The sequence below is a fragment of the Pseudopodoces humilis genome, chromosome 2 (genome assembly GCF_049639895.1).
Source record: "Pseudopodoces humilis isolate 2021_Gansu_Grassland_sample_001 chromosome 2, ASM4963989v1, whole genome shotgun sequence".
In the NCBI taxonomy this organism is placed as follows: Eukaryota; Metazoa; Chordata; class Aves; order Passeriformes; family Paridae; genus Pseudopodoces; species Pseudopodoces humilis.
The window spans coordinates 50370748-50395194 of NC_142201.1; the positions used below are offsets into that span (position 1 = coordinate 50370748).

The 24447-nt window shown below is 42.1% G+C and overlaps 1 protein-coding gene across 4 annotated transcripts in view; it reads left to right on the top strand.

Annotated features, from left to right (window-relative positions):
- The first annotated feature begins 21956 nt into the window (after positions 1 to 21956).
- The window catches only part of DACH1 (dachshund family transcription factor 1), a 353019-nt gene continuing 350528 nt past the window's right edge, over positions 21957 to 24447 (top strand). For all 4 annotated transcript variants that reach the window (XM_088051990.1, XM_088051989.1, XM_005516415.3 and 1 more), the window contains exon 1: positions 21957 to 23640. In XM_088051990.1, the coding sequence (XP_087908116.1) occupies positions 22904 to 23640 (737 nt within the window). In that variant the 5' untranslated portion in view covers positions 21957 to 22903. The remainder of the gene's footprint in view (positions 23641 to 24447) is intronic.

Consider the following 24447-nt stretch of genomic DNA (forward strand, 5'->3'; position numbering starts at 1 on the left):
AATTTCTTTGCTTTATCTTTATTCGACCCTGGGAGGGAGAAGACTGAAACCAGTGTGTGCTGTGATCTGGCCTCACACATCCCCATGGCAGGCTTAGAGTATCTCTATGGTGATGTGTGCTCGGTTCAAAGCTGCACCAGATCCCACCTGACCTTGTGCTCTGCGATCCTGGACATCTCCCTTGCTCTACTGGCTCCCTAACACCAGCCACAAGTCCCCACAAGGGAAGATATCAGATTAGTTGGGTATGTCACATCCTCTTTACACTGCTGGCAAGCACATGCTGGGAGGCTTTTCTGCACCCATGACTAATATGGGTCCAACCTTTTGCTCCTAACCTTGCCCCAGAGTTTGTTTATGTAAAACAGAGAGTACACTTGTACCCAATCAACCTATCTCAGGGCCACGTGATGAAAACACTATAAATCTAGCCATTGTACTCTGTCAGTGTGCTTGACAATTTTTCCAGGGTGAATGTCTTTATTTTTCTGCCTTCTGCTTTTGCTTTACTAAGACTGGACTGGGATATAAAGATTTGCAGTTGTTCCTGGGCTAGCTGCATCCAAGTCCAAGAAGATGGAAACTGCAACACCATCATAAGGATGTTGATTTAGGATATGTGACATTTGCTGAAATTTCTGCAATTTTTTTCTTCATAATGTAAAAGCAAAGTAAAAATTCTTGTAATATTTCTCCTGTGCTTAAGCCCAGCAGAAACTAGTTAAATATTAACTTGCATCAGAGGCAGGAGACTACCTAATTTATAGTTGTAAATGTTATGCAATTCTAGTCACTAAAATACGAGAACAAAGCAATCATAAGGCCTTTGTATTTAAAATTATACAAATATATAACACTATAGTTAAAATTCAAGTACACATCTCACACACTATGGATCATAAACTACAATTTCTCTTGTATTGGAAATTCATAACATACTTTCTTTTGCTATTGGGTTTCAAAATGAGGTCATATAATGTGAAATGGATTTTTTTTATACAATCAAGTGCTTAAAAGCTGTATTATATATACTTCTAGATTGTTTGTTTCTTTAGAATCAATTATACTCTAAAAGTTGCTCTATGAGAAAACACTTAAACTCTTCATATACTGTATAGTGTGTTTGTTACTATATAAAAATTAGAATAAAGGCAAAGAGTCATAGCAGGTTTGAACTAAACATTGTAAATTTTTCATGTTAACTCCCATATTAATGTGAGGCAGCTATAGAATTTCTTCAGCAAAAACATATTCATAGTTCTGAGTAACAATTGCTGTTATTACTGCCATTAATGAATCAACACAGACATCTGACCTGCTGCCTTGAAAATTTGGAAATGGTGTGGAAATAACACTTGAAAGCCATTTTGAAAGGTTTTCTACCATCCCTTCCTTTCTTCAATGGTAAGATGTAGTCTGAAAGGAAAACACTTAAAAATAGGCGTCTCTCTCTGGGTAACTATACAGACAAGGGCAGAGAACAGCAGTAGTTTGAATGCCAATGGATAATGTAATGTTAAATGCTGTGGTTTAGCTCTCCTGGCCTTTCTAAGGCCAGGCTAGTTGGGGCTCTGAGCAACCTGGTCTAGTGGAAGGTGTCTCTGCTCATGGTAGGGGGATTGGAACTAGATGATTTTCAGGGTCCCTTCCAACCCAAACCATTTTATTATACTGCATAGGGATGTCATCAGCTCCTCATAGATCTTGTGTCGTGTACAAGGAAGTATCCTAAATGCACTAGGATAGGTAGGTCATAGATCTGTAAACTGAACAATAATGTTACGTACCAGCCAGCTAAACTCCCTTTATAGTCAGCAGAGATGGAAGGCAAGATTTGTCTGTGGAAAGACAGGTATAAGGGGTTAGTTCAGCTCCAACAGGGAGCTATCTTGCTTCCTATCCTTCTGACTCTTTGGAATGACATAGTCAAATGCTTTATGTGCCATGCAGATGTCTTAGGTGGTATACAGCATTTCACTTATTGATGTCTTCACTTAGGTGTCCTAACCTGGAGACTGGATTATACTTTCTGTTTTGATTCTAGAAAATGTTGACATTGACCTTTTCAATTTCTAATTGAAATTAGAAGTTAGAAACTGGGGCATGGAGCAGACAGAGAAAAACCTTCTTCCTGAGGTTTCCTGATGATGATATTCTCTATGCTCCCCCGGATCTGTTGGGAACAGGATAATGGAAACTGGAGACTGAGAGCTGCAGTTTATCTTGGAGGCCAGATATCACTGAACATCTATTATACCATAAAAAGAAATGAGAAGAGGTCATAGTATATAGACAGTTTCTGCAATATTTAGCAATAGTTTTGGCAAATATATGCCCAAGTAATGTCCTAATATGACTACATATTGCTTTCTAGGTGATTAAAGTGGCTGTATATCAGAAATGTGATTGTCTGCACTTCCAGAAAAAATGTAAAATATGCAGAGATTTTACTTTCTCAGCAGTCATGTGCTACTCAAATAATTATGCTTATAATTTTAAAATTAGGTAAGTAAAATGTGAAAATTTTTCTTCCGGAGGTCTTGAAAAACATCCCTCTATTTACACAGAAGTTTGGCTTAATCCCATTGTCTCAGGACAGTATATAATGACACTTTAGATCTTGTGTAGTACCCTTTTTGGATAATATGTGCTCTAGAAGAGTGGGAATCTCCAATGATCCCTGTGTCAAATTTGCCAAAGCTGGGCCCATCAGCCAATTAGGTAACATATAATGAAATCATATTTTAAAAAGGGCAGAAACAATAGACAAAGAGAGAGGAAAAAAGGAGCGACAAACATCAGGGAGAACACCAAGGTCAGAAGAGGAGGTGCTGGAGCTGATATTCCCACTGCAGCCTGGAGAAGACCCCAGAGTGGTCTGTTCAGATGGATGTTCCTGAAGGAATCTGAAGAGCCCTTGCCAGCACAGGGAAAAGAGGCAGGACCAGCAAAGAGTGATTCTTATGTACTGATCATTCCCCCTTGTTTCTTGGGAAGTGAAGCTGAGTTTAGGAAAGGGGGTAGGAAAGGTATTGTGTTAATGTTTATCTTCTTGTTTCCCACTATCAAAATTAATGGTTACATTTTTTTATATTCTACTTGGCAATAAAATAAGTTCATTTTCCCAGAGCAGTCTGTTTTTCCCATGACTGTAATTGGTAAATGATGTCCCTGCCTTTATCTTGACCCATGAGCTTTACCATTCCTGTTCTTACTATTTTTCTCCACCTCCATACCAGTGAATTGTGGGAATTATCAGGCAGCTGGGTGGTTTTGCCTGTTAGCCAAAGCTAATTGACTATTTTCCTCCAAAACAAAAATATCAGCGTAGTTCTGGGTAGTACTGCAGCACTAGGGATTCCAAGAGGCACCTGAGATTATTCTGCATCTGTTTTTATGCCTTCTGTCATTCTCCTAAAGAGCTTTGCACTCTCAAATACTGCCACATACTTCCATGCTGTGCTTTAGGGCACCCAACTCAACTTTGGATAATGCATGAATTGCAGCCCAGTTCTCACATTACATAATGCCCTTGCTGACTGAAATACATCCCTAAAAAGTAAAACTTTTTTCTTAAGTCTACAGGATAAAGTACATGAAGCTTAGAGGAGACCCATGATCAAATGCTGTTTAGTGAGGATGTGACCAGTCTCTTCTAGATGGGACTGAAATTAAGCAGACTAGACATAAACCACTGTATTCCAGTAGTCTGGACACCAAGAGTAACTACAGGAAGTGCATTTTACAGTAGACACCTAAAGTAATTGGAACAAAAGAATAAACATTTCACCAATGAACAGAGCAGGGATGATAAGTAAGAAAGAAGAGTAGTATTTGTTACAACAGACAGAAAAAAAAAAACCCACTAAGCATTTGAAAACATTTAGAGCAGTGTGCCACATACATCAGATTCCAAACCATAACACTAAACAAACTTATGTTGAATAGTGTAATGTTCCAGTAAAGGAAGAGCGCACCGAAGACAAAGATGACTTTGCAGCTGCTTCCAAGCTGTTACTGACAGAATACAGCTCATTTCTTTGGGATGAATGACTTCAATATTGAGCAAGAAACATGGAAAAGACAGTGCAAGGGGAAAACTGAGATGAGGAGCCATCAACCAAAATGATGACTTGCTGTCTGACACAATGTTCTCCAAGTTTTCACAGGAAAAAAAGAGACAAATTTTTCAGAGTCAAAAAGAAAAATTTGACCACACTGCATCGTCTGAAGACAGGTCATGTGTGGCTACAATGCACCAGCATGCCAGGCAGCAGGGGTCAGCAGTGACCACAACCAGTGCTCTGCCAAACTAGACTAGACAAAGATACCATCTGATAAGGAAGTGACAAATATCAACAGTGCAAAATTGAAAACAAAGGGAATATATATATATATATATATGGATAAGGAATTCCAATGTGGTGCTAAGAATAGACTGACACTAGTGTATCATACAAGGGAAGCTCAAATGAAAGAAAAAAGGGAAAGGCACAGATTCAGTGTGATTCAGTTCATCTGTCACAACGGGGTTTTAGTATACTCACATCAAAGATGCAAATGTGGTGCCTGAATGAATAAACAACAATTGAAGAGCTAAGGAATACAGGGCTTGGTACAATAAACTGTGAAACCATTTAGTATTTTTAATCCAGCAATGCTTACAATGAGACAATCAAATAAAAAGGAGGAAAATTCTCATTGCTGAAACAGAAGAGATGAGGGGATTCTTTAAAGGGAATAATTAATAACATCTCCTTATCTCAAGCACAGTTTTATATATAATATCTGAAAACCAAAAGCTAATCCCACCCCATCAGGCTTTCAGGACAAGTTACAAACAAGAAGCTGACAAATAACAAAGAGGCAGGATATAAAATTACAGCAGAAAAACTAGAAGTATTTGACTCTCTTCCCTGATGAAACTGATAAATGTGCTCAATAAAATCTGTGAAGGCAGAAAGGAAAAGCCTTTCTGAATAATAGAAATAAGGAAACTGGGTAGGATATTGTGAAACAGTGACCTCACTGACTTAACAACTGGAGACAACTTGTGCTGCTCTTCCTTAGAAAAAATAATATCCATGTGATACAACACATCAGCAAGTATACACAACTTACAAAAGCAGACAAATTCTGTTTGATAAATAGAAGATTAGGTCAACTACTTTTCCCTTAAATTGTACTCTTTGTCCTCAGGATGAGTCAACAGTACTTCCAAAAAAGGTCAATGCTATCCACACAAAAAAATCCCAACCCCCCCAAAAAAACTAGTAAGAAAGAGTTTAAGCCAAAAAAAAAAAAAACAAAAAAACCAGCTAAACCAAAACAAATCTTCTTTTAACTCTTATGACAAAAGGTTACATGCTGGTAGTCAAAAACATCAGAGAAAGAGAAAACCCCAATGAATGAGGTAATTCTGATTAAATGCAATACTGGATTACTCTGACTCCAGAAATATGGGTGGAAGGGCCACAAGTATGAAAGCCCAGAATAAGTCAGCAAACTCTACCAATTCTTCACAAGGAGAAGAATTTTCTTAATCTCAACAGAGTTACAAAAAATATAGTTCTATATAACTCTTATAACTTCAAACTTAAACCCTGACAATATTTAAATGATGTAACATGATTTAAATGATTACATGAATATGTAATTGCACTACAAAACAAAAATCCACTAACTATAGAATTTCTATTGCTTTTTGATAAATGCATCAAAAAAGATAGCTAAGAACCTGTTCAGATCCATTTTTTTGTATCTATTAGTACAAATATGTAGTCAATATTCCTAGACCATATCTATGTAAGCTAAAATCAAAATACTATTTTCTATTACCAAATATTCACCACTTTGGCTTCAATGATTTCCCTGTGTGCACAATACCACTACAAAAGTTTGGTAGCTACAACTCAAAATAGAGTGCTAACAATTCTCTGAAACAATACACTTGAGAATCTGAAACAGTTCTGGCATTATATTGCTTGAAGGCTCCTATTCAACATGGAAATTACTAAAGCTACTCACATACTTAAAAACAAGTTTATGAACAAATGTGCTAGGCACCAAAGTTTAGTCACTCAGTGACCCTGCAACTGAAGATGAATGTAAATTTGAGAAAAAAAAAAATCTTTTTTTTTCCGATTCCACAAGGGGCAGTGCATATATATCTGTGAAATCAGCAGATTGTTGTAATGTGTACAAGTCTTAAATATCTAAGAAAAACTATGTTGATAGAAATCTCAGAGGTAGCTCAAACTGCTCAAGAAAGCTTACACTAAGTAGGCTTCATCACCTGCAGCTTTGTTCCTATTTTGTCTGGATAAGATAAATGCTTACTCTCAAGCTGTTGAACCTCTGGGAGGAAATGGACAACCCTGGGGTAAGATTCCAAAGGGAATAATATATATTACTGATATTTGCATAAGGGTGAGAATGACAGGACATTCTTCAAAAAGTAAAAACACAGGCCAAAAAGAGTATTCAGGTTTAAAGATGATTACAATTTAAGAAAGCACACTCTACTATGGATGTGAAATGGATGCATGGTATTAACAAATGCAAAAGGAAAAGAAGTTTAAATCAATATTGAACATCAGACAGAGAGTAGTAACCTGGCTTTTGTACCGATTCAACCAGTTTCTTAGCTGGCAAAAAGTGACATTGCCTGGTTTACCCAGGAAGGGCCTGGATATTCATAGCAGCTAGGGATTCAGGCCCTGGTACACTATGATGTGTTTTGTTTAAATTATAAAAAGGATCAAGAAAGAGGTTTGGCTACTAGTAGGGACTTCAGTAATAAAAGGATGGGCATAGAGAAAGAGAAATAATTGTACAGCAATTGCTCTGTAACACTTTTTGGCATACATACCCTTAATCTTCTGAAGCTAGTCAAGAAAGAAGGCACTCCAGTAGCGATGCAATCAGAAGGCATTAGAAGCATGTAGTAAATTAACAAAAGGCTGAAATTCCTTTAAATTAATAAATATATCACAGACACATTTATATGGTTAGTTAAGGATGTTGCAATAAAAGCCTCCAATGTTTGACCTGATAGCTCGTTTTTTATCCTGGGAATGGGTTATGGGATGGGAGCAGGCTATGAGAATCAACTACTGTTTATTTACTCAACAGCAGCAAAAAAAATTTAAAACCCCAACTCTGTGTATACGTGAAAAACTGTAATATATTCAGTTCATGCAGACTCTAATATATTTGTTGGCATCATTATAATGAATAGGAAATGAAGAGTAGATTTAATAATTAAGACCACCTAATCAATGTCCAAGTCCATGTGACTGTACAGAATTTGTGGCAGCTTACAGAGAGAAAAATATTCTAGAAATTAGTAAAAATTCCATTACAGATAGTTTGCAATGATTGACCAGTAAAATCAAACCAATTATCCAAGCTCTGAAAATGCATGCACTCCAGAATAATGTTATGCATCAAGAGTCAGTGGGCCTGCTCTCAAGCATAGAATTACTCTAGTGTATAAATTTTTCAGGACTAGGGCCAAGGAATATAATGCCAGGCAACGGAGCCCAGAGACAGTTGGCAGCCATTCAGGAAAAGTACTGGGGGTAGAGGTATTAAAGCTGTGGACATTTGAGTAAAATTAATAAAACTATACAAATGAAAGATTAAAAAAATCCCAGATATTTCAGACTTTACACAATGCCACTCTACCATTACAGTTTGTATGACCTTAAACTGGAAAGAAAGGGTCAAACCAATTACAGGAATAGGTAATAAGCTGAATTTGGCTAAATTCAGAAAGAAAAAAAGGGAAGGGGAAAAAAGAAGAAGAGAATAGGAAAAAGACATCAGAAAATCAGAAATTGTGTGTTAAGATGTTAAGACTTACCAAAAATTTTTCCAAGTCAAAGTCGATTATGACTGTTTAAAAATAGAAAAAAAATTGGTCAGTGAGGAAGCATTTAAAATGTTATCTTGATCACAACAAGTAAAAGATGGCACAATAAAGAGCAAAAATGGATACAAAGGAAACGGGGAATGATGCAATTAAGAAGATTAAATATTAAAATAAATTGCGTACCTTAAGTAAAAGAAGAACTTGACATACTTACAGTCCACTTGTTATAGAGGCCTGTCTCAGATCACCTAGGACGTTTTTCACAATATCAGCTTAGAGGTTATGGTTTAGACATTCCAAATCTCTGCACTGAATATGCATACTTCTCTTCACTGGCTGCATAAGGAGACCAGGCTCCTATCTCTGACACATAAACCATCTAAAGATGGGTTGTGTGAGTACTGCTTGGAAGCAGCTGCCATAGAATAACTGGCAGCCTCTAGTAGTAAAGAAAACCCTAAAAGAAGAAAACTTATGGGAAAAAAAACTCCAAAGAATATAATCCTTGAAAAACATTGCTTTTCATATGTATTACACATCTTCCAAAAGATACAATAATATCTGTGCAACTGCAAATACAGTCTTATAAAAGGACCAGGAAGGTTCAACAAAATAAACTAAAAGGTTCCAGTTTGCATGTTTAGACACAGGCAAGATGTCTAGTAAAAGGAAAATATACCCTTGGATGTTTGTCCTATGTTTAGTTAAAGGGTTGGATTGTGCCAAGAAAGACTTTTAAGAGACCTAGCCTGAGGTAACTTTCAGACTTCAGGACAGGTATTCAACTATGACCATGGACTTCCATTAAAGATGCAACAATTAAGCACAGTAAGGCAGTGGTTACTCCAGGGATTTTGCAGCATGAATGTTCTTTATGTCAAGGGAAAAGAATGTCATTTGACCTGTTAAGGACATTCACATAGAATAGCAGCATCTACAAGCATTCCCCATTGAGTTAGGATCCCCACTTTTGTCCTCTAGGTTGTATTAATTTTGGCTTTGAGAGAAGGTAAAATGAATACCCTGCTAAGTGTCAGATCTGATTCACAGGGTAAGCAACAGGATGTGAAGAGGGCACATCAAAAGCCCACAAAGCTCCATAATCTCAGTCATTCCCTGTACATTTATTTATGTAAATAGACTTGGAGGCATGCCCTGAAGATCAAAAAGTAGCATAGTGAAATTACTTCTCTTAAATGAGACTGGGAGGTTCAATGCTATTTGACAGATTGAAGGAAAAGAGCTTACTGATTTAGATAATAGTTAAAACAAAAGACAGCATTAATCTGATGTTTACATGGTTCAAATATGGGATACATGTCTCATGCAAGCATTTCCTAGAGTGAGTAAAGGAAGGAACAAACTCTCTTTGACCAGAACGCGTGATTAGGAAAGGCAATGTCATAGGTTTATGTTCTCCCTTTCCTTGACCCCTGCTTCTGAAAGGCAATCAGGCTTGATGATGTGAACTAGGAAAATGGGCCCTTACTGATGATCTGGACCAGAAGAAAATCTCAAACACCTTTGCCAATCTATAGCTTTTAAAACTTATCAAACCTAACTTTTCTACAGGTGACCAAGGCCCACCCTTCTTTTTACAGTCATATTTACAAGCAGGCTGTATATTTAGAGTCTATAGTAAAATAGACTGCACATTTACAACACAGATCTTCTCTTTCTAAACTATGGTTTAGTCAAGTACTTTGTAGTAACCAACATATAATGCACATTAACTATTAGAACTTCTTCAAAGTTCAAAAAGAAAGAACATTCTTCTTCTTTGACTGTCCAGTAAAGTCAGATGGAGGATAAATCATACTTCTGAAGGGGTTTGCCTACTCCATGCTGCAGTTCATTACACAGTAGTGCAGGGTAGTGTATGCAATGTGATTGTTACTCCAGCACTATGGGTGTATATAAATGAAAAATAATGTAAAAAGAAAAGGAGACAGAGAAAATCGAGATAACTAAAACTGCAGGTCATCCTCATGGATTATAAAAATGAGACCTAAAAAATAATTAATAATGAGCAATGAACTACATCTAGTGTTGAATTCCCTGCCTCTCTTTGGGCTGACATTAGCTGCCATTATAAATTGAGAGAAGAACTCCCAAAATAATTGCAAATAGCCACTAGAGATTCTGCACACCAGTTAATGTGTCTGTGGGCTTGCTAACAAAGGCGATTCCTTAGCAAGCAATATGCGAATTGCCTGGGATGGTTAATGAATCTGCTTTGTGGTACATGCTACAGAGACCTTTCAAGCATGTTGCTTTTGGAATTCTACTATTTCTATGAAGTTCTTTTGAAGGAGATTCATATTTCATTTTATTCAGAATATTCTTGCAGTGAAGTTTTTGTTGTGCTACACATTTAGCTTTTGGACAGTTTACTGCAAAACTGTTAGTTATTATCTGCAGTTGAGACTATTGTTTTCTGCTTTATTTTAAAGTGTGGGGGTTTTGTTGTTTTCTTGCACTGTTTCATTTTTACATAATATTTAATCTGTAGTGCCTCTCAGAGAGCCAGACTGCTGGGAAGTTACTCTCTTCTGTCACATTCTGCAAATATTAAACTCCAGCTCCCCATCATCATTTACAGCCCGTCCCCTACAGAGGGCACCTTTGTCTTATTGGAATTGCTTCTGCAAAAAAGATAATCGCTGGTTATCAGAGAAATAACTGAGTCTTAAAGAGAGCTCAGACTTCTCACAGACACAAGGACCTTGCTTGCCTCGGCTTTCTCGGCTTTTAATTAACCAAGTTTTGTACTGTTACTCAGCAGCAGGAAATAATGTTTCTTTCTGCATTATAACAATCTCCACCAAGAAGTGAGGAGATGAACTGAAGATTGCTAGAATTTACGTGAGAGGTCAATGAGTGCTAAGATAAATTAAAGAGCATAAGTTTAGGGGTTTTTTCTTTCCATCAGTAATTAAGGGATTTGTCATTAAAAAATGTTTCTGAGATGAGTACTAAAAACATTGTCTGTGGGAAAACAAGCTGTAGAAAGAAAGTTAATAATTTCCCATATAAATCTTTCTAACTGACCTCCAATTAGCAATTGCTATCTGAAAGCTGTTCAAGTGGAAGAAAGTAAGATTTTATTTGCCTTTGTAGGGTTAGATTATAAAAACTGGGCCTGAGATTTTTATTTGGGAAAAATATCAGTTGTCTGCAAGACTGTGTCAAAAAGTAATTTTCTTCCTGATTTTTTTGGTGTGCAATTATTTATGAAGTGTCAAGTATATCATTCATAGTATCTGCTGGTTCTGAATAAAACTAGTGATACTTTTCTTCTCAAGACTGTTTTCCAGCTCAATCTGTAACACCGTCTTCCTTTACAGGCCACTTCACAAATGTGTTAAAACAGATGCAAACATTATTGATTTGTAAGTGGCAAAGTAAAAATTCTAAAGAATAATCTTTCCTCTGTCATTTTATATATATGTCCGACTATTCAAAACAAGCTACAGCTGTAAAAAGAAATATAAGATATTGCATTTATATGACTCCTGAACAGGCCAATACTGTGTTAGTTCATATTAACTGGGGGAAAACACACAGATAAATGTATTTGTCCCTTTGCATAATGCTTTTTTATGGTGTTCCTATCCATAAAAGTTACAAATAGTCTTATAAATTTACCAGGAGACAACCTGTTGCAAGAAGACTCTAACTTCCCAGGCTGGTTTCTGGGATTGACGTTGACTGTAAAGAATCTAACACAAAACCCAGCAAGGAATGTGCCCTGCCTTCCCTAACATTTTTCTAGAAGGTCTTATAGAAAATGCATTCATGTTTACATTTTCAGCTTCAAATACCCAGCACAAAAGCATGAGAACACAAAAACCTGAATCTCTAGTCTAGGCTGCTAAATTAATTAAGCAGGACCCGTATTCGTGCATAATACTTTAATGCCATTGGAAAACTGTTTTAGGGAGCATTTTAGCAAGCTCCTCCTGTGTTATAATTTTGCTTCCTTTTTCTTCTCTAATTATAAGCCAAAGCTAGATTCCTCAGTAATGAAGGAAACTTTTTTTTTTTAAAGATTTAGTTTGTAGAAGTCAATACGAATGTTGCCCATGTAAAGATTGCAAGATCAAGGGCTCATACCTATAAAAATGTCCAATGTGAATATATGTTTTAAGACAGTTACTGTAACATAAAACTGTTCAAGTTACATTTGCACTAGTGCCAGGAATGTTCCGTGGAACATGATGGTCCACACTGTAAAACTGTTTGAATTGCCTTCGGTACACTTTAGGCATCCTAAGCCCCAATTCCTGGGTGCAGCTTGAAGGAGAGGGAGGCTGCACACATCCAAGACTCTTCCCAGAGGGAAGGCTGCTACTACTACCCTGTTTTAAACAGAAGTTTACAAATAGTCATATGTGCTAGTTGCCTTTATTGCATAGGAACATTCCCAGGCAAGTTTAATTTGCTATCATAAACCCAGCTTCCAAAACTGTGTTTACTGCAGCCATTATCTATCACTGTATTTAAAAGTATTCAGCTCTTACTTGTAAACTGTTTGCTGAACTCTATGTCAGTAGGAAACAAAACACTCAAGAAAACACTTTCTCAATTATAGATACTTCTATATGCATTATTTTCCTTGTAACTGTTTCACTGTTGATAGGGAAAAAATAAAACTTAGAGCTGTTAAGCAAATGTTTGTCTTGAATATGGCTGTAGATAGTACAGATTGCAACAGAAAGCAAAGGCCACAGAAGAACATATTAGAAGTATCTAAACTACTTAGGGGTCCCACTTTGAAAAGACAACAATTTTATCAACAGAGAGCAAAAGGCCTCCATTTTCAGCGAGGGGTACTCCATGATATTGACAGTGAAGACACTGCACAGCCCCACAGCAGGTGTGGCTGAATTCAGGCCTTAAAATATTTCTGCAGCAAGACGACACATTTTCCTTGAGAAGTAAGACATACTACTTGGAAGTCTTCCTCCTGGTAGGAGTGTATTTGTCAACTGGCCTAAATTTTCCAAGGAAGAACCAATGAAAACCTTAATTATTGCAGACCTCACATTTGATTGCTCGCATTCATTGCTGCCATATAGGAAACCTGGCTTAGTTCTCTTGTCCTGTGGGAACAGTAGAAGCTGGATGTGTGAAAATTGGCTTCCCACCCTGGAAATGACCTGCCCCACTGGTTATTAGCTGTACCGCAGAATGCAAATACGGACGCAGAACCACATAGCCTCATTTCAGCTTAATCTTCCTTGAAGGTCCACTTGTGCAAACACAAGCCGACTGCTTGTGTTGAGGCATGGATTCTCTCTTCAGAAAACCCCCAGCAGCTCTGAGATTTGTGCCTCCATTGGTATGACTGACAATGGAAACCTGCACACTTGGTGAATTGTATCAACGTGAGCTTGTGTAGGAAGGGATTTTGGCACCTACTAAATCATGAGACAATTGGCAGAATGAGCATAGAACCTGAGTTTTGTTGTGGATCTAAGTTGCCCTGTTCCTCTTCATGTGTGAAAACAGAGTAATCCTCAACTGCCTGCGACTGATCGTCAGATAGAAGGGTATAATTAAGCAAAAGCACAACAATTAAAACTCTTTCTAACTGGCTAGATTAAAGCAATTTAGATGGTGGTAGCTCATTTTTCTTGTTCTGAAATTTACATCTTAACTTTATACTCACATGTTCAGAAGAGCAAATTTTAATAAAACAAACTTGCTAGTATATACTTTTGACTAAAAAGTATTTTGTGCTGGTAAAATTTAATTACTGTAATTCACCTCCTTTTAGATGTTAATGATTTTCTTAAATTTGTTTCTTACTCAAATGTATTCACTGCTTTTCTGTAAAAATTTTTCTTTTCAAAGTATAAGGATGAAATGTGGTTTTCTTTTTTTCACTCTTTTGTGACTCAGCTTCTTGCTTTCCAATGTTAAGTCTCTGCTTATAGAAATACAGCTGCACCTAAAGCTATGAATGTATTCAGGAACTGCTAACTTTATAAGTATTTTTATTGGATAAACATTCCAAGAATTTACTTTGTATAAAGACTTAAATACAGAAGCTTAAAAACCAAGTATTCGTATTAATAAATTTCAGAATCACTGAGCACAGAAGAGGAACAGACAATAGTGAATTCAAGCAGTCTTAATAAGAGTCTTTTACCATTATCCCAAATCAATTCATGTATATTATAAGGAACTTATTTTGGCCCTGCTACCCGCTTTTAACTTACCATAAAGACACAGGAACTTTTAAAAATGTCTTATATCCATGCCAAGTGTTATCCTGTTTTAAAATAAGTCATTTTTTTGTTTTTTAAATGAGAAAATAGAGAAAATCAGGAATCACTGCAAATTATTTTGAACTAGTTTGGTATTTAGTGCCTTCCAATTTAATGGGTTTGTGTAACAAATTTTTGGCATAGGAACTATTTAGGTGTACATTTTCGTTCTTATTATTGATGAAGAATGTATAGCACAAATAAGGGAAAGGTGTGACTGTCAAATAGAGGTAGAGAAGGGATAAATGTTAATCCTGTACTGCCTTTCATTATCCACCAGATTATTTTAGAGCTCAAGCCCAAGGTGCTTGAGAACATATTTGGAGTTTTCCTTCTCTGATAAACAAGGTCTTAGGATCTTAAGGTATTTATACAATGTGAACCAATGGTTTACTGAAAGCTTTTAAAGACAGAGTTAGAAGAAGACAGGTCTAGTTCATCGTCACCTACTTGTGCTCCAGTGTGTGTGATATAATTCAAAACTGTCTCTTACAGCTTTGAGAACCCTGCATAGGAAATTATATTATGCTGGACACTATTTAAAGTGCTTGGATCTGACTGGGAACACTAACCAGTAGCCCAGTCCACAACAAACAATAAATAAATACAAGACACATTCACTGCCATTGTGAAAGTTTATTTTGAGCTTATCTACTTGGTATCTTTTATCCAGAAGGTTGTTTCTTGCCTTCCTTGCAAAGTTCGTCTTCATCTCCACATCAAGATCAGACAATCTCCAAGAAAATCTAAATGCTGCCCAGTAACAATCTCTCATGCATATAAACAAATAAACAAACCTCCCAAAACACCTGAGAAAAGAACAGGGCCTAATGGAAATATCTAACAAATCTGCTGTAGTTTTCAAGTGTCAGGGTGGGGTATCCAAAGCTCAGAAATGTGTCTGGTGTTGTTCCTGTTTCTTATCGAGGCTTTACAGCCAGACAGCCCTTCCAATTCCCTTCACTAGGAGTGTGAAGATGTTGCTTATGAAACGCTCGCCCCTTCACACACCTCCTCAGACAGATGGGGAGCAGCAGGGGAAAGACAACTTTTCCACTTCTGCTTTTTCTAAGCTTACACTTAGACAATGAAGAAACAAACCCTAATTTACTCACAGATGGGCTTAAACCTTCTTTTGTCGGCACCGCATTCCCCAGTTCCGCGCCCATTTCCCTCCCCCGGGAGGAGGTTTCCCCGCGGGGCGCGGAGGGAGCGCTGCCCCCCTCTCACAGGCACTAGTGGGCGCTGCACTTTGTGTTGCGTTTCTCCAGGCAGCGGTATCCCACACTGCATCCGACCGGGCGCTGGGGCAGCCGGGGCGGGGCAACTACTGAACTACTGCTTCCACATAAAGGACTCCGTCTGTGTGCAGAGCAATTACAGCCTTCTTTTTTTTTATTATTATTTTAAATTTTATTATTTTTTTTAATTTTTTTTAGCATTATCCCGCAGAGCAGCGTCCCTGCATCTCAGCTCAGGGCTCAGAAGTAAGGTGTCTCTCACTTCTCTGTCTTTACTACACAAAACACCCGTGACGTCCCAAAAAAACACAGCTAAAAGTTGTCGCAGAGCTGTGCACGCCACGTTAAATATGAGCTTCCTCTTGTGCGGCTGGCAACGTAACTTTTTTTTTTTTTTGTCCAGGCTGGCATGGGGAAGAATTTTCAAAAAACGTCCTCAAATGACACATTTATTTCTTGTTATTTCACAAAGAAGTGATCTCTTTGGTACTATTGCAAGAGACATGCAAAAAACCAACCTGGGCACGTTACAGAAGTCTATTTAGTAACTTTCAGACTTTGTTCCTCTGCTTTGCTACCTAAATACAGTAGACAGAAATGGGAGATAACGCTCCTATGCCAATGAAGAGATCAGTGGCTTGCCACTCTCCTTTATGATAGTGGAAGAAGCACTGGTTTTCCCCAAAGCAGATTTTTTTCCCCGGTAGCCTGATGCATGGAAAGCCAGTGCATTGTCCTCTGACAGCTGATGCTTATCGGGCCGGTGGGGGTATTGTGTTTCAGCTCGTGGCACTGGAAAACCTTGTAACTTTCTTTTGAAGTTAAATGGCTTCATTTTGTTTCCGTGTATGAATAACTCTCTGAAGAACTACAGTGACCCAAATGTCGACCCGTTTACAACGCCCGTCCAAGCGACCTGTTCCTGTCTCTCGGGCGGAGCTTTGACCAAGAAGGTCCCCTCGGAGGAGCAGGCGGGCGGGCAGGAGGAAAGGGGGAGGAAGGGGGAGGAAGGGGGAGGCTCCTCAATCAGCCCAAGTTGCATTGTAATTAAATTGCATTTTATCCTACCGAGGCATGCAAAATACCGAGCAAAATACAAGTTTAAGTAATTTGTTTGTACTCTTACCTGTAGGAGTTGGAAATTAACAGCCCCGCTAGTTTACTGTTAAGCCTGGAGAGCGAGAGATTGCTTTGCAAACATTACAGTTATTATGTCTGCAGTTGGTACTCTTTGTATAAATTATTGATCAGCCATCTTATTTTTCTTTCTGCTTAATGGATATTATAGCATACCCGTTTACACGCTATAGTTAAGGTTGTGTCAGCACTTCCATTTATAACATCTCCCTCTTACCCAGAGTTTATAACTCTCTATAAAATTCCACTCTGTGCTGAAACTTTTCAAGCAAGGGCTCGGACTTTTAAAAATCCTTCCTCACCCCTACCCCAAAAAACAATTAATAATGTTTGTCTGCTTTTTTGCAATATGGGAATAATGAATAATGAACATCCCCCCCACAAATGTTTTTCATTCATTTAAGTGACATGAGGAAGAAGAGGCTGTGTCTCGCAGGCTGTCAGTTCCTATATAAAAAGAAGGCGGCAATGTGCATTTTTTGTCGTTGTTATTAATATTGTTAGGGGAAGCAATTAGTGCTGGAGCGGCAGCCGAGCCGCCGCCCTCCCATCGCCCCGCTGGCGGCGGCACCGGGGGCTCGGCGGGGCCGAGGGATGGACGGAGGGAGGAGGATTCAGCCGCTCCCCCCAGCTCCAGGGCGCGGAGCAGCAGGAGCGGTCCCCCTGCACCGGCAGAGACCGCACTGGAGAGCCAGGAGCTCTGAACCCGGGGCCGGCTCCCCGGTGCCTGTGTTCCGACTAGGCTGGGTTGGGAACGAGGAATAGAGCGGCTGAGCGAACTAATTCTGTAAAGGGGGGAAGGCACGGCAAAGGGCAGCTCAGATTAAATCACCGCTTTAACATAATTTAATGGCAATGGCTTTGTACTTCGTAATTATTGCTCCGAGCGACTCTTCCTACCTGTTGGTAGGTGAATTAGCACGTTGGACTGAGGACCTCTAATGAGAGCCCAAGCCTAACTCAAACATCACAGAGGGCCCCGCGTCTACCCCAGCCCTCTTTTAAATCACGCAGGGAACTTGGTTATCATTTCCTCCCCGCGCTGCAGCTTTCCTGCTCGGCTGTCAGTTGTCAGGTGAATGTCAGCAGACAGTGCCCAGCCACTGCTCCATCCATCCATCCATCCATCCATCCATCCATCCATCCATCCATCCATCCTTCCATCCCGAGCAAGCCCGCGAGGGGAACACGACCCGATCCGTTTCACCATGTGGCTCTGTTAGCAGCAACGTGACCGAGAGGCTCAAATCGACAGAAGGGCTGTTTTAGTTACTGACTTCCAAACGGCTGTTCTGAAGTCAGAATACCGACTTAAGGGAAAAAAAAAATCCTAAATAAGCAAGTAACTTAATAGGCGTTTGATTTTTGTAATTTCCATATATGCGCTTGTGCGTGGGTGTGTGTGTGGGGCGTGCGTGTGTTTGTGTGTCGGATGCAGGCGAGGAGGGAGGGAAGGGATGAGAGGGCTCCCGAGCCGTCAGTGATCGCATCTCTCAGGACAGCGCGTCCTTGGTCGGGGCACCAGTTAGCATCCCGGGAGATAACACCCATTGCCCGTGGGGATGAAGGGGAAGAATTGAAGGATATTCCCTGGGGCTAAATCCTGCTCCTCTACTCAGGCGGTGAATACCCTCGGAGCCAGTGAGCTGACTAGCGAGAGTAAAGCCGGCAAAAGACGCTCTAACTCTGGAGTGCCGGGGCTGGGGTTAGGCAGGGCGTGTGCGAGCTGCCAAGCCCGCAGAAATTCCCCATTCAGCTCTGTGCTGGGGACGGCCAGCAACTGCTGTCAGCTCTCCGGCTGAGAGGTCCACATTAAATACGAGCACAAGCAGGAGCAAGTGCTCCCAGATTCTCGTTTTTAAGGACTTTAAAAGTTATTTTTAATGGCTCCTGAAGTTTCTTCACTTTCATTCTTCCACCACTTCTTTTTTTTTTTTTCTTTTGTTAGGCAGGCACCATATGTAAATACAATTTGTAGTAAGCAGAATGTAAAAGCAATCTTGCCATGTATTTTGGATTTTTTTATGATATATGGTGGACTGTTCAGAAATGTATGCTATTGTTAAAGCTGTTTGTGCCCAGTGTACTAATGTACTGTTTGATTGAGTGAATTAGCAGTCATAACAATCTGGCAGTCTGGCCATAGAAGTGTGCTCAAATTGATTTGTGTTATGGCTGGACTGGAAAATCTAGTGTTAGTTGTTTTTTTGCCCTGGGGCATTGTTTGTACCAAACTCCACTTTTCATTTAATTTTCCAATAGATTTTTGAAAGACCAAAAGGTTTGTGATCAACGTTTGCTGCACTTTATTATTATTCGGCTATTAAAAATATCCTATGAGTAATTTCAGGTTCCCCAAAACCTTGCTTTCAATTAGAGTAAACATAATTAGCGTGACATCGTGCTTGGAATGGCAAATCTCCTTTTGTATCTATTAAGCATGTTATCTACTTGTCCTGTCACTGAAAGGAATCCAGTTTGTATTTGTACTGGACAAGGTTTTGTGCTACTTTGACTATAACACAACAATTAGAAAAACAGCACTGCAGTATCCAGTTTCTTACTACTGATACAACATTACACATCAATCTCAATTGTATTCATGGTGTTTGTCAATGTTTAATAAATGTCTTGGTGGAAGAGAAGCAAAAAGGGATCTCTTTTCACACACTTCTGTTTCTATGAGTCTATTTTCCTGAGCGATGCAGGGGGGATTCTGTATGAGGTCCCTCCCTCTTTCTCAGTCTTCCCTCTAAATAGCAGATAGCTCTTCAAAGGGGGATTGTTGCTTGAGACCTGAGATTAAAGCAAAGCAGAACTTACCTTCTCTTTGCCAGTACTTGCTCCTTTCTTAGAATCTCTGCTTGACAGTTGTTTGCTAGAATTATAATGCAGCATGATAAAACCTGAAACATTACTCTATTGATCACACAGAAAGCTTTGTGAAATCATCTAGTTTCTCCTCTGCAGAAACACTGAACAAAATAGGTCACTAAAAAAGGGTAAGACAAGACACAAGACAGAGAGATATTTCTCAGGAAAATAAATTCCAAAGAAATGCAGGAAAAAAATATTGTGGATGAACTTAACATGATAATACACTATTCATCCTTACCAGGTACCTATTTTCTATATGCATCCCCTCCCCCGGTCCATTCCTTCACACACATTCAGAAGATAAATACTTTTCTGGGGTGTTTAACTGAATGAATTTAAATATTTAATTATCAATAATAACGAAGATGGGGGAGGGAGCTGGTGTACTATCCCATCTCCTGTCAGTCAAGTATTCAAATTCCTTAAAATGCAACAGCTACAATGCATTTGGTAATTGCATTTTACCCTTTACAGCTGCCCTCAAAATTGTAATTTAATAAAATAGTGAACTCCATTTCAGTCTTTTTTTCAGAGCAATAAATTACAATCACTGTCAATACATCTTACTGTTTTAACATACCTTTTAATACACCGAAATAGCAAAAAGAAAAGAAAAGAGAGAAAGAGAGAGAATACCTGCCCTGAACAGCTACATGAGCAGAACAGAAACCCTGCTTCAAACAATATTCCAGGAAAGAAATTAAAGACTTCTTAATTAGTGCAGCAATTAAGCTTTCTTGGTCGCATTTTAATCAGCCCAGGCCCTATCAAAGGACAAACAGAACGATTTGCAGGTCTTTGAATTTTAAACAGTCTTATTGATTTCAGCACCATAAGTCTTCACTTGACACAGGGAGAATTTTCAAATATCAGTTACAGTAATTTGAGTTTTGCTGATATCAACTCAGAGAGAGAAAAAGAAAGCACCCAACAATATCATTACATGAAAGGGTCAGCAAGTAAGAGAAATGCAATCTAGAGAATTTTACAAAGGATGACCTCTGGATTTGTTGGTTTATATGAGTGTGTCAGTATAGGCGTGAGTTAAATTAAATTGTGACACTCCCCATAATAATTAGAAACACTTACCGTGCCAGAAGCTTTGAGGAATCCTGAACCTTTTCAAAAATCTTTCTTTCTAGGTTTTTAATCCCAGTGTTGCATTGATATCATCAAGGTAAACCCAAAGCCCTGGAAGTAAACCCTTTGAGAATTATGTATCTGTGGGAGCACACAGCAAATAGAAAAACAGAAGAGCTGGTGTGTATCATGTTGTTGGAAAAGTAGAGAACAAATGAAGTGGTAGGTTTCAGAGTTCACCCAGATCTCCAAGTGGCAATATCATGCGTGTCTGGCTCAGTCCTGATCTTCTCATGGAGCTGTTCTGTCTTCACAAAGTTTGCGAGAAGGTGATATGCAAAAGGAACAGGTGAGGGAAAGAAAATATTGACAGAGTTGCCTTTCTACAAGTGAAAAAAAGAAAGAGGCAGTGTATTTATATTTTGAAATTACAAGTTTTATGCAGCACTAGATCCCACCACTGGGATCCCACCACTGGAACTCAAGTTGTATAAGCTCTTCCAGATAAACATTCTCAAAAAACTCCATCTAAAAATGGCTCAAATAGTGTTTTGGGCAATTATGGGTACACAAGACTAAAGTAAAACATTACTCTGTGTTTTCATGGTTTTATTTGCAATTTTAAAGATTTTAGTGCAGGATAGCTTAAATTTCACTAGCAAAATGTGTCTAAAGTGTCACTAGAACACAAATTCCCGTAAACAAAACTTAAAGTATAACAAGCAAGCAGATCATATGAGAATAGTTTATGTCTGATACTGTGGAATTTTCCCTAAACCGAATTACTACAGTTGAGATTATCCACTCTACAGATGTGTCATCCCGTGAGTCACGTCTCATGTAATGGTATCGTAGGAAAAAAAAAATTTAAAAAAGGCTCTGGGCACATACATGCATCGCAATTAAGTACACGCAGGGTGTATTTATTGAACAGGAAAAACTACTCACACACCGACCCCTGATTTTGCAGAACCCCCATCTATACCAGTGGCCACTTCTTTACCCCTTTCAAAGTGCGAAGTGCCCTCAAAACACGCAGAACACAGCCCCGGGCTTTCCCGACGGAGCCCGGCGCGCCAGCTGCCAAACGCGCTCCAGCCGCATCCCGGCTCGGGGCCGGCAGGTACCGCGCCTGCCGCCGCCGCACCGCGCATGCGCGGGCAAGCGCGCCGGCTGACTTTGCGCGCTGTCTGGCGCGGAGGGGCCGGGCCGGGCTGCGCGGCTGCTGCGCGCCGCCGACACCTGTTGCGCGGCGGGACCCGCGCGGGCCGCCCGCCCGCCCCTCTCCCGAGTTACTTCTGTGCCGCCGCAGCCCGCTCGCCGCGGCGTCTCGGCGGCCTGACCCGTAGTGCCTCTACCCCTCCGATCCGCGGCCGCTGCAGGAAAGTCCTCCGCGGATGCTGCCGCGTGGGGCTGCCCGTGCGCGCCCCGCGAAGCCGCCGCCGCCGCCTGCCGCGCAACAAAGGGGACCCTCGGCAGCGACTCCCACCCCGCCGGGAGGAGCGTTTGTGGTCCCGGGAGAGCAACAACAGCGGCAAGAGCAACGGCACCGTCCGGAGGTTTCTGCTTTTGTCTGCCCCGGCAAGGTGTGCGCTGTGCCCAGCGCCCGCCCCGCGCCCGCCCGACTTTGGGGGAACGCTGGAGACGCTCGTGTTTCTCCACAAACTGTGTTGACAAGCGACTGTTGAAAAGGGCTGGGAAAATTACATCTCATCTCTGGTGGGGTGAAATATGAAACATGTAATCTAACGGTTCCTGAAGGAGGGGGGAGAGGGACTCCTCTCCCTCTCTCGCTGTTTTCCTGCTCCGGGTTCCTGGTTGGATAATTTGGGTTAATACTAGTGAGTGAGCCTTTTGCTGCTTCAAAGGGTATTTCAAGTTGCCGGAGCTCCTCCCCTCCGCACCGTGTGACAACAACAACTCGTCCAGCGAGCGAGCGGCGGCGGCGGCGGCAGCAGCAGCCAGCACTTCCCCGCTCATTTTCTCTCTGTCATTCCCCTCTCAATCTTTGATCAATGTACTTGCCAGAGAGAACCGAAGTCCTTCAAACCTCCTCCTTTTCACCTTCGTCTTTAACGTGGTGCTAGAGCAAGGACCACAAAAAGAAACTGCCCTCCCCCTCCCCTCGGCCCCAGCCCCGCCGCCCGGAGCGGACTTCTCCTCCTCCTCCTCCTCCTCCGTCCCCACTTGCGGGACACTTTGTGCGTTCTCTCTCTCACTCTGCCCCCTGCTCTCTCGCTCGCCGCAGCACCTGATCTGGGGTTATCCCCCCCTTCTTCTCCCCCCTCCTCCCTTCTGTCCTTTCCTCTTTTTTTTTTTTTTTTTTAATAATTTTTTTTAATTTTTTCCCCTTTCCCCTGCGTGTGTGTGTGGGAACTTTCCCCCCTCCCCCTGCCCCCTCCGCCGTATATGTGACCATGGCCGTACCGGCTGCTTTGATCCCTCCGACCCAGCTGGTCCCCCCTCAGCCTCCGGTCTCAACTTCTGCCGCCTGCACCACCACCACCACCACCTCGTCGTCGGCCACCTCGTCGTCGGCCACCTCCTCTCCGTCTCCGTCCATCGCTCCCCCGCCGGCCGCTTCGGGGACAAACCTATTCCGGCCGGAGCCCATCGCAGCGGCGGCGGCGGCGGCGGCCACAGTCACCTCCACCACCAGCGGCGGCGGCGGTAACGGCAGCGGCGGCGGCAGCGGCGGCGGCAGCCCCAGCCTGGGCACCGGCGGCGGCGGCAGCAGCAGCGGCGGCGGCGGCAGCGGCGGCACCTCCACTCCCAATGCCAGCGCGGCCAGCGCGGCCGGCAGCCTGCCCGGCAAGCCCGTGTACTCGACCCCGTCCCCGGTGGAGAACACCCCCCAGAATAACGAGTGCAAGATGGTGGATCTGAGGGGGGCCAAAGTGGCCTCCTTCACCGTGGAGGGCTGCGAGCTCATCTGCCTGCCCCAGGCTTTCGACCTCTTCCTGAAGCACTTGGTGGGGGGCTTGCACACGGTCTACACCAAGCTGAAGCGGCTCGAGATCACGCCCGTGGTCTGCAACGTGGAGCAGGTCCGCATCCTGAGGGGGCTGGGGGCCATCCAGCCCGGGGTCAACCGCTGCAAACTCATCTCCAGGAAGGATTTCGAGACCCTCTACAACGACTGCACCAACGCCAGGTAAGCGCCGCAAGGCACGCGCGCGCCCCGCCGGCCCCCCCCGCCGCCGCCGCCGCCCCCGTCCCACCCCCGCGCGGTGCGGTCCGGGCGAGCGCTGCGCCGCTTCCCGCTGCCCCCTCCCGCGCTGCCCCGGCTCCCAGCCGGCCTGCTTCTTGGTGCGACGGAGGGACAGAGGGGGGAAGGGGAGTTTGTGCCCCCCTCCCGCTGCGCCCCGCAAGTGTCGCCCTGTCATTGTCCCCTTCCCTGCCCCCCCCGCGCCGAGGCGTGCCGGGGGTAGTGGTGGCCGCGGGCAGCGCAGCGCGGGAGCGGAGGGCCGGCGAGGGTGGGAAGGGGCCAAAAAGTGCTTTATGACCGAGCCTCCTGCTGAAGTTTATCCTTGGATGTATCTTTAAAGCGGGCAACCCTGGGAAAAAGCCACCCGAAGGGTGCACGGGAGTGGGCGGGGAGCGGCCCCGATGGGGAGACGGAGACATAGACACTGGGGTGTCGCGGCAACTGGGATGGGGCGCGGAGCTGCCCGGGTGTCGGGCCCGTTTCGGGGCGATGGAGGCCGCTTGGCCATCAGCTGCTGTCACACATCCGAGGGGGCACGTGCACTTTTTGTGTAGGGCTGTAAGGCAGTTGCCACATGGCGAACGGGGGAGGTGAGGGGAGGGCGGGAAGACGGCGAGGAGGAGGAGGAGGAGGAGGTGGCGGCGGCTTTGCTTTGGGGTAGTGGGGAGAGGTGCCAGGCGTCCGGGCTGGGCTGCATCCTCGGTGGAGGGGGGTGGGGGTGTCGGTCCCCGAGGAGCAGGTGCGAGCAGCTCC